The 13671-nt window shown below is 45.7% G+C and overlaps 1 protein-coding gene across 1 annotated transcript in view; it reads right to left on the bottom strand.

Annotated features, from left to right (window-relative positions):
* The window catches only part of CACNA1C (calcium channel, voltage-dependent, L type, alpha 1C subunit), a 120366-nt gene that overhangs the window by 494 nt on the left and 106201 nt on the right, over window positions 1–13671 (bottom strand). Inside the window, 8 exon segments of the mRNA XM_009079347.1 lie at window positions 53–376; window positions 3149–3252; window positions 5147–5256; window positions 5917–6045; window positions 8256–8608; window positions 9592–9726; window positions 11514–11641; window positions 13069–13170. Coding sequence (XP_009077595.1) covers window positions 53–376; window positions 3149–3252; window positions 5147–5256; window positions 5917–6045; window positions 8256–8608; window positions 9592–9726; window positions 11514–11641; window positions 13069–13170 — 1385 coding nt within the window.

Raw genomic sequence — 13671 nt, 5'->3', positions numbered from 1 at the left:
TTTCTAGGTGGCCTTGACACTGCTTGTGTCCTTCGTGACTCTGCAGTCTTACCGCTTCGACCAGGCTGCTAGCGCTGCCGTGAAACTGCCTGCTGCTCCCTGCGGTCGGGCTGGGGACGGTGAGCGAGACTGGCCTGGCTCTCCTCGGGCTGCTGCAGCCGGTGTTGTCAGGGTACCGAGAGCTGCAGTGTACTGACGGGAAGCTGCTGTTGAGCTTCTCAGTGGACTCTGCCCCGTCGAGGCGCAGAGTCGGGATGGTCTGTTGCGGCCAGCCACGGTTGCAGGGTGTAGCGGGGGGCGTAGCACACAGCCGAGAGAACATGGTGGGGGAATGGCTTCGCTGGAGTAGGGGGCTCAGGCCAGCCACTGCTAGTGCCTGTGGACAGAGGAGAAACAGGATGAGTGAGAGCTTGTACTTAGCAGCAGGTTTGGAACAAGGACATTCTGGAGAAACTACCCAAGAAAAGCCTGGAGAGTCTGGAGGCCTGTGAAGACAGCTGCCAGCTCCTGGAAGGCTTTGGATGTTTGCTACAAACTCATTTTGCAAGCTTTCCTGTAAATGGTGTACCCTGTGCTAGTGCCAAGCACCAGATTGAAAACTTTCATAACCGCAGTTCTTTAGCCTTGGAGCCACGATACTGACAGGAGGGATGCAGCCCTGCTCCCCACAGCCTTGCCAGGAACACCACCTCTTCTCCAGTGGCTGAGACAGCAATTCATTTTCTCACCACTGCCACCACATATACCTCTAGTTTTTATTGCCAGTTGTGTTTTCTCTAAGTGTCTACTGAGGAACTTGAACGGATACCAGATGTGAATTTGAGATGTGCCTACAGTTGGCAATAACTTTAAATCCACCACTGGATTTTAAGGCATTTGCTGTTGGTGGGAGGATCAATACCTGATGATTATACTTTCAGCCATTCAGTCCTTCCTGTACTCATATACACAACCTCTGAGCCATTCAACCTCCTTGTCCTCCTAAACAGTTTCCCAAGAAGCCCCTTGCAGCACTGGGCTGATCTGATGCCTTATTGATGGCGACTTCTTCCTTGTTCTATAAGCAATCCTGTCAGAGTCATAAGCTCATCTCACAGAGCTCATTGCTGCCTGGTATGAGCAATGAAATAAATGCATAGAAAATGCAAAAGCATGTGGACTGTGTGTCCATGCTGGGGTTAGTCTCATCCAGCTCCAGACATCTGAGGGCCCTATGTTTGGTCTAAGCTAACTGTGTAGAGAGACACCAGCAACCCTCCTGCCTTTTCCATACTTGCCTGAAAATGCTGTCTGAAAGGTGAGACTTATACATTACTCACACTTGCCCTTTGGAGATGCTTCTTTTCTCTGTTGACCATGGTAGGATGGAACCGACTGATTTAAACTAGAGAGCTAACTTCAAACTATTGAATTTTCAGTGAAGCTCAGTCCCTCTGCCACTGAAACCCTTGAGAACAGGTATCTCTGCTGTGCTGATGACTTCAGGAAGAGATGAACAAAAGAATTCATTATTAGTCACCTACGAGGTTCACCAAGATTTTCTCAGGAATTAGATGTCAGACTCGTATCAAATTACAATGAAATAGAAAGCCCTTAAAAATTCTTCTGTATAAGTCATGGCCTGCAGGCTCTGATGGCCTCAGCACTTCCCTTAAACTGCCAGGACTTCAAGGAGAGACCTAGATCTGTCAGGTGGAACAACGGAACCAATTTTTCAGCTTGTTGGCAGAAACATATACAAAGTGTTATATCAAAAATGTAAGGTTGTGAGGAAGCTGAAAGAAGCTCTTAGGGATTGCTTTAAGCTGCAGCTGCACACATTTACATACTGTGATGCACGAGTATTTCATGACATACCTCTTCAAGCAACCACCAAACCAGAATCCATTATGCTTAGCAGAGGCAACCTTTCCACTCTGTGCTCTTGTTTTAAGCACTGTTGTAGCTAATGTTTTTGTAAACATGTGAGCATTGCTGAGTGTTGTCAGCTGGAGGCCACATGCCTATTTCAGGGGAGCCCTTCAGTCTGGCTGAGTCCCTCTAGGTTCAGAGCTGCATGGTGGGATAAGGAGGGGTGATGTAGCTCCATCCTCTTTATACAGGTTGGAGGGAGGTGATTCTGTCAGCTGGGTGGGCTGAGAGGGTGGGAGGCATGTGTTCCCTCTGCCTGGCCTTCTGTGGGAGGGCAGAAAGTCTCAGAAGGGTTGTTGTTACTCTGCTGAATGTGGGAAGCTGTTTCCTGCCCCTTCGCCCCTGCTCCAACACATTTTCTGATTGTCCCTGTCACAGCTGTAACTCTCTGCAGACTACTGCTTTCTGGAGCTTGAGAATTAAAGGGTAACTCTCTGGGAGTGAAGATGAGAAAAGCCAGGGAGCTTCAAGCACACTCATCTCTCACTCCTCTGCTCTGACTTCTCACTCCTCCCACCCTGCTGTATGGTATTTTCTGCCCTTGTGGCAACCTAAAGAGGTGGTGAGGCCATTCTGCCTTGCCCTGGGGGACTGCACAGGGCAGGATGCCACATTTGCAAGGCTGGCACTACCATCTGCACCTGTTTCTTTGGTGGTGACAAAAAGTGGCATCATCAAAATAAGAGACACAAATCTGCTTTGGAGTATGACAGCTGGCTAATCTTCTGGGTGTGTGCCTAGGCATACATTTGCTAGGCTGCTGAACAAAGTTACAAAGGGCTTAAGAAGCTGATTAATTACATGTAATCAGTTTATGTTTTAAAATTATTAATTACGGTTACTGGTTACCTTTAATTAATATGAAAGTAGACTCTGCATATTTTATTCATATGCATTCTACCATCAAAGCTGGTGTAATTACACTGCAGCATGCAATTTGGGTAGTTATTTTTATCTTTTAGCTAGCATTTCATTTTATTCTGTCACAGACATCAGAAATGATAACTCAGCTGACTCCAAAGGACGTGCTGCTGTACCATTCTTCTGGGAATACATCCTGAATTTTTTTTTAATGAGCACCATGGCAAATCTGATTTCTGAAACCTGGACCTTTGCTGTGGGTGAGAAACTATCCCAAATAGTTTTTAACAGGTTGGTTGCGCTGCACTGGTGGGGAACTGCAGATGACAGAGACTCAGTTTACCTGGCTGGGCCCTTTGTAATTGTCAATGCTTACCTGATGATGTACCAGATGCAAAGGCAGAACTGTCTTCTGCGAGACATCCACGCCCTGGTTCTTCTGTCTTTTCAAACACTCTAAGTGAAAAGATGCTCTTCGACCTGAAACAGCAATCACATAGAGCTGTGTCCATCACTCATAATGCACTGCAAGCAATCTGTTTTCTTTTAGCTCAGTCCCACTGGACATAGAGCAAAGACACCCACATTTTAGGCTCTGTCCACTTCTCCTTTCCAAAGCATGTGTATTTACAAAGAGCAGTAAAGCATCATGAACCAACCAACACTACCTTCCAGGCAAGGTAAAATTCTGAACAGTGGTTTTTATTTTCCCTCTTTTAAAACACATGCAGCTGATTTCTCTCCTGAGCAGTGGAAATGTTCTCAGAGCACTCTGGTTCAGGTAAAGCAGCACTGATGAGGGCAGCTGTGGCTCTGGAGCTGTGCCTGGCTGCACACACCATGCAGAAGGGGCCATCAGGCTGCTCAGCTGACTCTGGCCTCCTGCTTGCATGTGATCTGTGTCCCTTAGCTGCCAGACATACCACAGCTTATGAGGCTGTGTCTGTAGAAGGTCAAGTGGAAGTGAATTAATCAATGGAGAACTTACTGGTGAATGGAAGGTGACTTAGACAGACATGACGCATTATCAAAATGTGGAAAGAAGAAAAAAAAAGGATTTTTTCTCTTTCAAAAAGATTTGAAGGGGAGCTATTGAAACAGTTGCATTGTTTACTCGCTATAAAATTAAACTTTACTTCTGTAAATATGAGAAAGGTACTCCCTAAGAGGCATTTAAAAGTGCTGCAATGTAGGTTTATGAACAAGTGCACAGGCTTTACTTCTGAAGAATGGCAAATAAATCCAGTATTAAAGACTGAATGCATGGTGCACTAAAACATTTCCTTCTTGATCCTGTTGACATTTTTCTCAAGAAGGAAAGAAAATTAGGATTCTGAAAATAGTAAGTATCTATAATATTGGTTTATTGAGAAAACACTCTCAGGGGTTGGAGAAAATGTGTTACAACCCAGAGAAGGAATGCTACAATGCAGGTTAAAAGTATTTCCTCTTTGTAGAGGAAAAAAAACCCTAATAAAATGAGTATGACATCACTGTATAAATATTCACTCGAGTGTAGTTAATGAAGCATTGTATCAAGGACTGACTGCCTTACAGATGGATATAGGAATTGTCATTGCCTAATATTTTAACTGCTGAAATAAAGTAAATGCTTTTAGAACACTCAATTGTACAAGTTTCCTGAAGGATTTGAGTGAAGATTCAGTAGCCTCACTTCAAACACTGCACTACCTAGTCTGTCACTGTTATCTTGTAAGAACATATTTTATATACATGATTCTTTCTAGTTTCTCCCTGCAATGTCCTGTTTCTCCACACCAATACTCAGGAAAAAGGCCAAAAAAAATTCTATGTAAGAGAGTTCATTTATCACAGAATCTTACATTTGTCTTGATACTTTCATAAAATTTTGTGATTTACAGATCTCACCTGACAGCATAGTCTACACACTCAAGCACTTGAAAATCTCCAGGTACAATCAGAGCAGAAAGCAAATTTGTGTTGTATCAACTTAATTTGAACTTCACTGTGTTCCTGGTAGCAGACAAAAGAGACAACCTCTCCTTTCTCCTTGCTGAATACAGACAGAACAGAATACCAGACTCAAGGCTAGCCCATTGGGTGACTTCCTGGTGATTGTTTGGAGACTTAGAGTGCTCAAATAAACTCCCCTGATTCATAGGCAAGCTTAATCAAACAGATGACATGGACTAATCAAACGGCCACAGGTTCATCTACTGACTGAACATAAAGTCAGTAGAGTCCTGTGCATGATCAGGGTGGTCTGCACCCGTGGGATTCCTGCTCTCAGGAGCTAAAGGCCATGCCCACACACGCTGGGGTTCCTCAAGCAAGGTGTGAGCACTGTCACAGCAGAGGAGAGCACAGTCTGGGGGCCATGCTGGGAGGTTACCTAGTGCTGAGGAGCACAGAAACCCTTTCTTCGGAGAGTGCCGGGTGTCCTCTCCTTTGTTGTTTTCTGGTGGAGTGAGTTGTCTGTTTTCATCATCTTGGTATGCAAGCCTGGAGAGGAGAACAGAGAGATTTAGAACAGCAGCTGATACTGGACAGAATAACTCCTCTTCCAGCAAGGAAGCCAGGAAGATCGTGCCAGCAAATGGGTGCTATAGTGAACTAGCTTCGAGCTATAGCTGGTCCAGAAGCAGTAACAAGGGACAGAGAACCCTCTAAAGATGAGATCTGGGAACATCAGTGGTAGAAGTGAATGTGGGGGGAGGCCCTGCAGATTCAGATATCTCATTCAGAGAAGAAGGAAAATCCTAGGTGAAAGGGAAGCCAGGAAGATCGTGCCAGCAAATGGGTGCTATAGTGAACTAGCTTCGAGCTATAGCTGGTCCAGAAGCAGTAACAAGGGACAGAGAACCCTCTAAAGATGAGATCTGGGAACATCAGTGGTAGAAGTGAATGTGGGGGGAGGCCCTGCAGATTCAGATATCTCATTCAGAGAAGAAGGAAAATCCTAGGTGAAAGATATCCTAAGTCTTCTGGGGCTTTTTTTTTCGCACCTTGTTAAAAAAAATTTTCTATATTTGAGTTGTCTGACTAAAACCATATGACCTTATTCCATAAATTGAAATTTTCCAGGAAAACATCATCTCTTCCCACCTCTCCCCCTTAATTAAAGAACCACCCAAACACCTTGACTAAAGCTGCAAAGCTCACATTTCGGTAGAGAGCAGACTTGGTTCACTACAGTACTCAATGTCTTCATTCAAATTTTCATCATAAGTCTCATCCTGAGACACTTCCTCTTGGCAAACAATTGCCAGCTGGCTGTCTCTGGAACTGGAGCTAATGAGTAAAAAAGACAAGTCAGGATATGAAGATGGTAAAGACAACCTGTTATCAAGACAAGAATGACAGGCTCCATCTGTCTCGGTTTATTATGATGTTGAAGAGCCATCATAGAAAAATCAATGACTGAACAGAGCTACAGAGTTCACAAATACAGACCAACAACCTTTGTCTGTGGCCCCGTTCAGAGGACAAGTTTCTTAAATCAATGCTGAACAACACTGTAAACATTATTGTCATTTGGGACCACATGTAGTGTTTTAATGTGCACATCACAGTTCCAAAGTTAGACCTCACTGAATTCAAAGTAAAACCTGAGATGGGCTCTCAATAATAAGCTTTTTCCCTTATTGCGAAAGTCTTGGTTATGGATTTCAGAGGAGCCTTCCTAGACACTCCCAGTGATCCTCTCAGCTCTGTGATGTATGGTCTCTGTCTCCCAAATCCCTTACTCTGCACCATCTCTGCCCTCTGTTCACACTCTCGTTCCTTGCTGTATTTTCTACCTTTGGTCCCTTTCTTTCTCATCACTACCTGCAGAGTGCTCCTACTGAATTCAGCAGGCTCTGTTCAAACCCTGAGGTGTGACAGCCTTCAATTCCCTGCTTGCCTCCTCTTTGTCCCTCTGTTTCATGTTCCAGCATCTCATTCTGACTTCGTGTTTTTTGAGGAGTAAAGTAAAATCTGAAGGTAAGATGAATCTTTGAGATACTGACATGGAGGTCTTGGACACAATGTCAGTTCTTACTAGCATTTGCAGAAGAGATCAGTGTGGCAGGTTTTTTTTCATCTTCCATGGACCAGAGAGGAAACATTATTTGGTCATCTGGTTTAAGCAAAAAGCATTGGGATAAGAAAACCTGTAGGACCATGCTGGAGTGACTTCCTCCTGAAATAGGAGGCAAGTAAAACTGCTAAGGTGCAGAGGGAAAAAAAGATCAGTACATGGCAGCTCCCCCTGTTCCACAGTCTGTGTTTAGCCAAAACCATACAGAATTTTTGTGTGAACATGCCAGGGTGTACTTCACTATGCTGTGATCAGAGTGTCTAGATGTGTGAGCCCGGCTAGAAACTCTAAAAAATCTCTCTAAATCTAGAAAACAGCTAGAAACTGTCCATGAATCACTACCTGCCCTGAGTTGGGAGTATTTTCTGGAGCTGTCATGGTGATCATTACCTCTTTTTCAGCCCTACTGATACCAAAGAGAAAAGGTCATGTTCAGTGTTAATGGGAATTTGAACTGTGAATAGGATGAACAATGGGTCTCACACCCAGAGAGCATTAGAGGATTATGGAGAACACATACCGTCCCAGTGTCTCATAGTAATGTGTCCTAAGTCAAGGAAGATGCCCGAGGAAGCAAGGAGAGAAAAGAACACCACGTTAGCAGTGTCATATCAGTGCAAGTCAGCAAGGAGTAGGGCAGATGGTAACACATACTGTGCAACTCCTGGGATCTCCCCCAAGAAGGCAGGGAATAGAAAAACCACTGGGCTCTTTACTTGGGCAATTCTGCACCCACTGAATTTCCTCCATCTTATTGTCCCAGTCTGTCCTTTCCAGGGGCAGAATTTGTCCACCTTTTCACACTGCCTGCTCTCTGCACTGAAAATAATTCCAGCTCCTTCCTGCTGTTACTGAAAAGGTTAACCCCCCCAACCCACTGACAAAAATGATACTCCTTTCATATTACTCATCTGTGTGTAGAGAGCCTGAAAACTGTCAAGAGAAGGGGATTTTCTTTGCTTTGCACAGTACTGCACTTCTGAAAACCTTGCCTCCCTCCTGCCAGAATGCCTTTGGTGACCTCTGTAGGGATGTGACCCTCTGAATGCAAACCCACTGACTTCCATCAAGCTCCCTATTGGGTCAATAAGAGAAGAACTGCAGTCTCTTCAGTTACCAGTTGATAAAACACCTCTCCCTGTGGTGAAGGAGGTATAAGTAAGTCTCCTTTTGGTTCCTACAAAGGTTTCTTCATGATAAAGCTCAAAGAAATCAAGTGTGTTGGTCAGCAAGAGTGCTGCTTCTTTGCAGTGGTCAGCTGATGTGTATCTGTTGCACTGTGGGCTTTGGCACAAGTGGAGAACCAGAAGGCTCAATCCAGGCTGCTGGCTGGGCAATGTCTGTGGGGTGACCTCAGCTAAGCAGCAGTGCTCTGGTGTGTGCATGCATGTTCCTACACCCAGTCCCTTGACCCACTTACCTTTTGGAAGGTAGTTTCCAAGGAGCCTCCTGCACACATATGGTGGGTGACAAGGGGGTCCCATGGCCTTCCACTGTGCTGACAGTGCTTGGGTAGCTGGGTGGGCTGGGGAATCGGCAGAGCGCAGTGTTGTTGGCATTGTTGATGTTGGCGTTGGAGCCTGAAGATGAGTAGCTGCTGGGAGTGAAGGTGGAGTCCACCAGCTTCTCATGAGATGGAGACTCAGTATCTCCATGGTTGTTGCCAGACTTGTTGATGTGCAAAGGTCGCTGCGTGGTAAATGTCTGCGGGAACCCACTCCTGCCATCACTTTGGTAGTAGCTGACATGGTTTCCAAACAAGCCTCCAGCTCGCTGTCAAACAGAAAAGATTTTCTTTGTGAGTGAGAAGATGTGCAAGGGCCCTGGTGTTTTCTGTTTAGCCTGTTCTTGAGGAAAAAATGTAGTGAGGACCAAAGTGTGCATGATGGCATTGGTGCTCTCTCTTCCAGAGGGCAATGTGTGGACCTCTCTTTCACAGCAACTAGGTGGTACACACGGGCTGTGAAAGCTTTAGCTTTCTAAGGTATTTCAGAGGACTGGCCAGGTGTATAAGTGAGGCTAAGGTGTCTCTACACCTCCCACCAGTCCTGTGGTGCAGGACTGTGTATGAATGCAAGGATGAGTTAGATGCTGTCTGGTTTTCCCAGAGCAGTTGCAAAGCAACATTTAGACATAAGACAGAATTTGAGAACAGCACCAGAAACTATTAATCACCTGGCGGAAGAAATGAAGAAAAATGTAATGAGCCAGTTATGTAGTGTTTAGACAGTGAGTAATGAAAGGGACTGACAGCATCTTTCTGTAAGGAAAGGAGGAAAATGCCAAAGGAGAGGAAAAGTTACTAGAGAAGATAAGGGCAAGAAACAGGAATGAAATAAGAAAGAAAATATATAGGTAACTCAGAAAATTTCCTTCTTCCATAGGAGATCTTTTGGGTTCTGGTGTACTTTTTGGAAGGATGCTACTTGTGCCACTGAAATGAGCAGTGAACAAAACACTAAAGTGTGCCTGGCTTCTGCTCTGCAGACTGTAAGATAGCTGAACCGATATATTCTTTAGCTAGGTTTTGTGAGGGAAACTTCCACTGAGAAGTTTCCTTTGAGAGAAAGAGAGAAGAAATTAGGATAAAACTGTGCAGAGATCTCAGGACATGACACCCTAGATCCACCAGTCTGTTTTCTGGTAGGATCTACAGAAGAAGAAGGAGGGCCTGGTTGAAATGCAGAATGCATAAAAGAGAATGTAGAGGTCAGTTACTGGTCTAGCCTCAGCTCACAGGCTTGTTCAGCACCTACCCGGAAGATATCATCTTCAGAGGCAGCAGAAACAGCTTCTTTCATGGCCTTATCTAGCTCTTCCTCAGCTGTCAGGTCTCCTGAAATGGCTCGTCGGATCTCTGGCCCAATGTCGTGCAGTGTGCGCAGACCAGCCTGCAAAACAGCAAACTATAGAGCTTCATATCTCCGAGTGGCTACAGGAGAAACAGCAGCACTACCCTTTTTTCCTAAGCACTGTGAAGGCCTTTTACTTAACATAGTATCCCCAGCTCCTACAAAACAGCAATTCTGTGCTTTCATCTCCAGTTTAGAGAGGGAGAAACTCTTAGCAATACAACCCAGGAATGTTTGCTGCTCATCCCCTGGCTTCATCACAACAGGACATAGACATAAATCCACAGGCCTGACTAAGCAGGTCTGTGTGCTTTCAACTTTGGGTTCTCAGATCCACAACCAGAAGCCCTAGAGCAGCCACAGTTCCAGCTGAACTATGTACTCTGGTGCCTCTGAAAATCACCTCTTTATAATCAGCAGCTTAAATATGGATTTAATAGCTAAACTTCTGGCAGCTGGACCTGGACAGTCCTCAAACCCCTCACTGACTGGAATCTGTTTCAAGGAGTCCATGAAGGGTGGTAAGATGTGGGTATACTGAGCCCTTGTTCTGTATTTGTGCCACATCACAGCATTTTTTAGCTTGCTGAAACTCCAGAGTCACCCTTCTTCCTTACTGTACCCTCAAGGGACATAAATGGTACTGCTTATACAGTCAATGGGGCTTTCTCATTCTTTCACACAGCCTGGCAGTCCACCCACTGAACATGTAGCAGAGTGGTGAACAGATCCCAGTTCTTAGAGCCTGATGCCCTATCTGTTGGATGGACTTGGCATCCAGGCATGCATTTTGCTTTTCAACTGATTTTGCCTCCTGACAACCTGCTCTTCCTGACCCTGTTGTAGTGACTGCCCTCAGAAAGGGTAGAATGAATGAGGTAATAGCCAAATGTCTGTAGGACACTTCATACCAGTTCTCTAAAAGGATCCCAAATTTCAAAATTACCAGCAGATTGATAAACTGTGGCTATACCTCACTTGTGCCTTCCATTTCCAGAGATAAGAGATGTGGCACATGGTACATACATATTTCATAGCATCATAGAATCATCAGGGTTGGAGGAGACCTCTAAGATCATTGAGTCCAACCATTAACCTGTCACTGCTGTAACTCTTAAACCCTAAACCAGATCCTCCAGTGTCAGATCCAGATGTCTCTTAAACACTTCCAGGGACGGTGACTCCACCACCTCCCTGGGCAATATTCCAGTGCCTGAACACCCTAACAGGGAAAACATTTCTCCTAACATCCATTTTATCCCCTCTAGTCCTCTCCCGGCGGCCGTGGCAGGACAGACCATCCCCCACCTCTCTCCAAGCCCTGTCAGTGAGTTGTAGAGAGCCATGGGGTCACCCCTGAGCCTCTTCTCCAGGCTAACCAACCCCAAGTCCCTCAGCCCTTCCCCATGTGCTCTAGCCCTTTGCTGCCCTTGGTGCCCTTGGCTGGACTCACTCCAGAGCCTCAATGGCCTTTTTGCAGTGAGTGCCCAAAGCTGAGCACAGCACTGAGCTGGGACCTCCCCAGTGCCCAATGCAGGGGGATGAGCACTGCCCTAGTGCTGCTGCCACACTATTCTTGATCTAGGCCAAGATGCCATTGGCCTTCTTGGCCACCTATGCACACCTGGCTCACATTGAGCCGCTGCCACCAGCAATGCCAAGTCCCTTTCTGAGGAACAACACTCCAAAAGGATTGGTGTGATAACTCAAGGAGTCTACAAGCTCCTTTCCAGTAGGGATAGCCCTTTGCAGCCTTTGGTTAAGAGGGAAGTGGGATCACCTGCCTCTACTGTACCACCCCTGTCCATTCTGTGCCCGCTTGTCACCTGTAAGGAGAGTGCATTGCGCTGGGAGGGTTTGCCCACCAGTCCCTGCTCTTTACGCTTCTTGAACTTCCGGAAGTACTCCTGAATCAAGAAGGTGGCGTAGAACTTTCCGACGGTCACCTCGTCATCTGCAAAGGGGTGTGGAAAAGACAAGCTAAATAAGCAGCTGATCTTAGCAGTGTCTTTGCTAATGTGAGCCTCGCCATGGGCAGCAGGAACACTAAGCACTATAGTACATCTCTGTGCTTTACGGCGTTGGGATGCAGGGCTGAAGGAAGGGATTGATCCACAGCCAGACCTTGCTAGAAGTAGTCAGGAGGAGAGGTGCATGTGGCATTTGGATAGACTGGCTCTGCTGGTGGAGAACCCCTCCAGTTGTGCACCTCTGGATGTATGTTGTTTATGGTGAATTATGTCTAACCTTTGCAGTTTCTTGTACTGGTTAACCACAAAGGATCTCGTTATAGCAGCAGCCTCCCACTCTGGGTCAATGCATGCTGCTCTGTCTTGTGACAGCCTGGGGTAATACATCCCTGAGTCTGGGCTCACCAACAGCATCTCACTGACTGTTCATCCCAGAGCTGATCTGGCCCTTCTCTCCACTTAAATTCTGTCTGGTTGTGCCTAACATGGGTGTGAGCAAACCAAAATGATCACCTCTCCCCTGAGAAGTAGTCATTGCTGTATCTCACTCAATCAAGACTATCAGTCAGCCAAAATGTGCACTAAGTTTTTATCCAGGTAACTCTCCTCCCTTCTCCAAACCCACTGGAAATTTTATAAGACATGGTTGACTACTTCAAGGTTCAGCACTTGGCTGCACCTATTGACTAACTGCCAAGTGCTGCTTTGTGCTATTGCCTGTGGACCCACCTGGAAGGTCATTGAAGGCCACACTGGATGCCCATGCACCTAGGGTCCCAAGAAGCCTAGCATAGGAGTTGTCCAGGAGCCTGACAATTACAGCCTACCAGGGACACTACGTAGAAAACCACAGCAATCTGTTACATCAGTTCAGACCAGCTCAGGAATGTCCTCAGGTACAAGATTATTTGACAGGTATCATAGTAGAAATCAATAAAGTGAGTAAAAAAAGGTTATATGCCATAGTAAAGGCAGTTTTACTAAATATGAAAGGGTTATGAGATGGAGCTGCATCCTGCATTCTTAACTTGAGTGTAAGGCCACATCTCTTATGCAGCCAGATAAAGTTCCTCTTTGGAGATGCTTAGCTCTGCCTGTTTCCTTTGCCTGAAGTAGGCACCAGGTAATGTCCAGGGGAGCAAATGCCTATGACCAAACTGGGACAAGATCCAGGAATAAAGGTTTCTTACTCCTATTTATGCACATTTTCTTATTTCCCTGATTTCTCAGCAATAAGAACAGGATATTCATATTAGTATGGGCTGAAACAGATCTCATCCTGATGAAATGCAGTTAACAGCTTGTAAAAGAAAGCCTGTCCCCACACATTCCACCTGATGATCATGAGGTGCAGTAGGACATTGACAGATGGGGAGGAAAACCAGAGACTGGGACAAGATTTTGCACTCACCACCTGCGGGAGGCACCACCTGGTCCAGCAGCTTCATACTGGTGCGCTTCCAGATTTTCTTAATTATTGCTCTCAGCTCTTCGTTGGCTTGCTCCAGGTTACCTGCAGGGTGAAAACCATCAGAGACAGGAATTAAGCAGACCCTGCAGAGGAGCAATTTCATGTCTGGCATGGCAATCTCAGGAGGAATATACCAGAGCTTTTTCAGCAGTGGAAAGTTTTGGGCCAAAAGATACTCTGGCCATTGCTAAAACCCCCTCACAGCAAGAGGTCTTCTTCCTAAATATGAATAGTCATCTCTGGGTAGGAAGGTGACTGTTGCTGACTGATAGTGTGCAACAGCCAGAAACAACAGATCCATGGTGTTACCTCATCCCAAAAAACAACAATCGCATCGAACACCAGATTTTAACTAAGATCAGGTGAAGGTCAAATATAATGAGAACAGAGGTCAGTTAATGGGAAACTACAGCTTGGGGAACACAAATAACTGGTGGGAAAGAAGCATCTAGAAATCTGAAGCCCTGTGGCAGCTTGCTGTACTTGCCAAGAATTACCTATTGCAATCCCTGTCTCCCAGCAGATACCAAGCTCTTCACAAGG

The sequence above is a fragment of the Acanthisitta chloris genome, unplaced genomic scaffold (genome assembly GCF_000695815.1).
Source record: "Acanthisitta chloris isolate BGI_N310 unplaced genomic scaffold, ASM69581v1 scaffold11107, whole genome shotgun sequence".
NCBI classification, from domain to species: Eukaryota; Metazoa; Chordata; class Aves; order Passeriformes; family Acanthisittidae; genus Acanthisitta; species Acanthisitta chloris.
The sequence above is the reverse complement of the archived record's forward strand: the minus strand, read 5'-3'. Positions and strand labels throughout refer to the sequence as shown.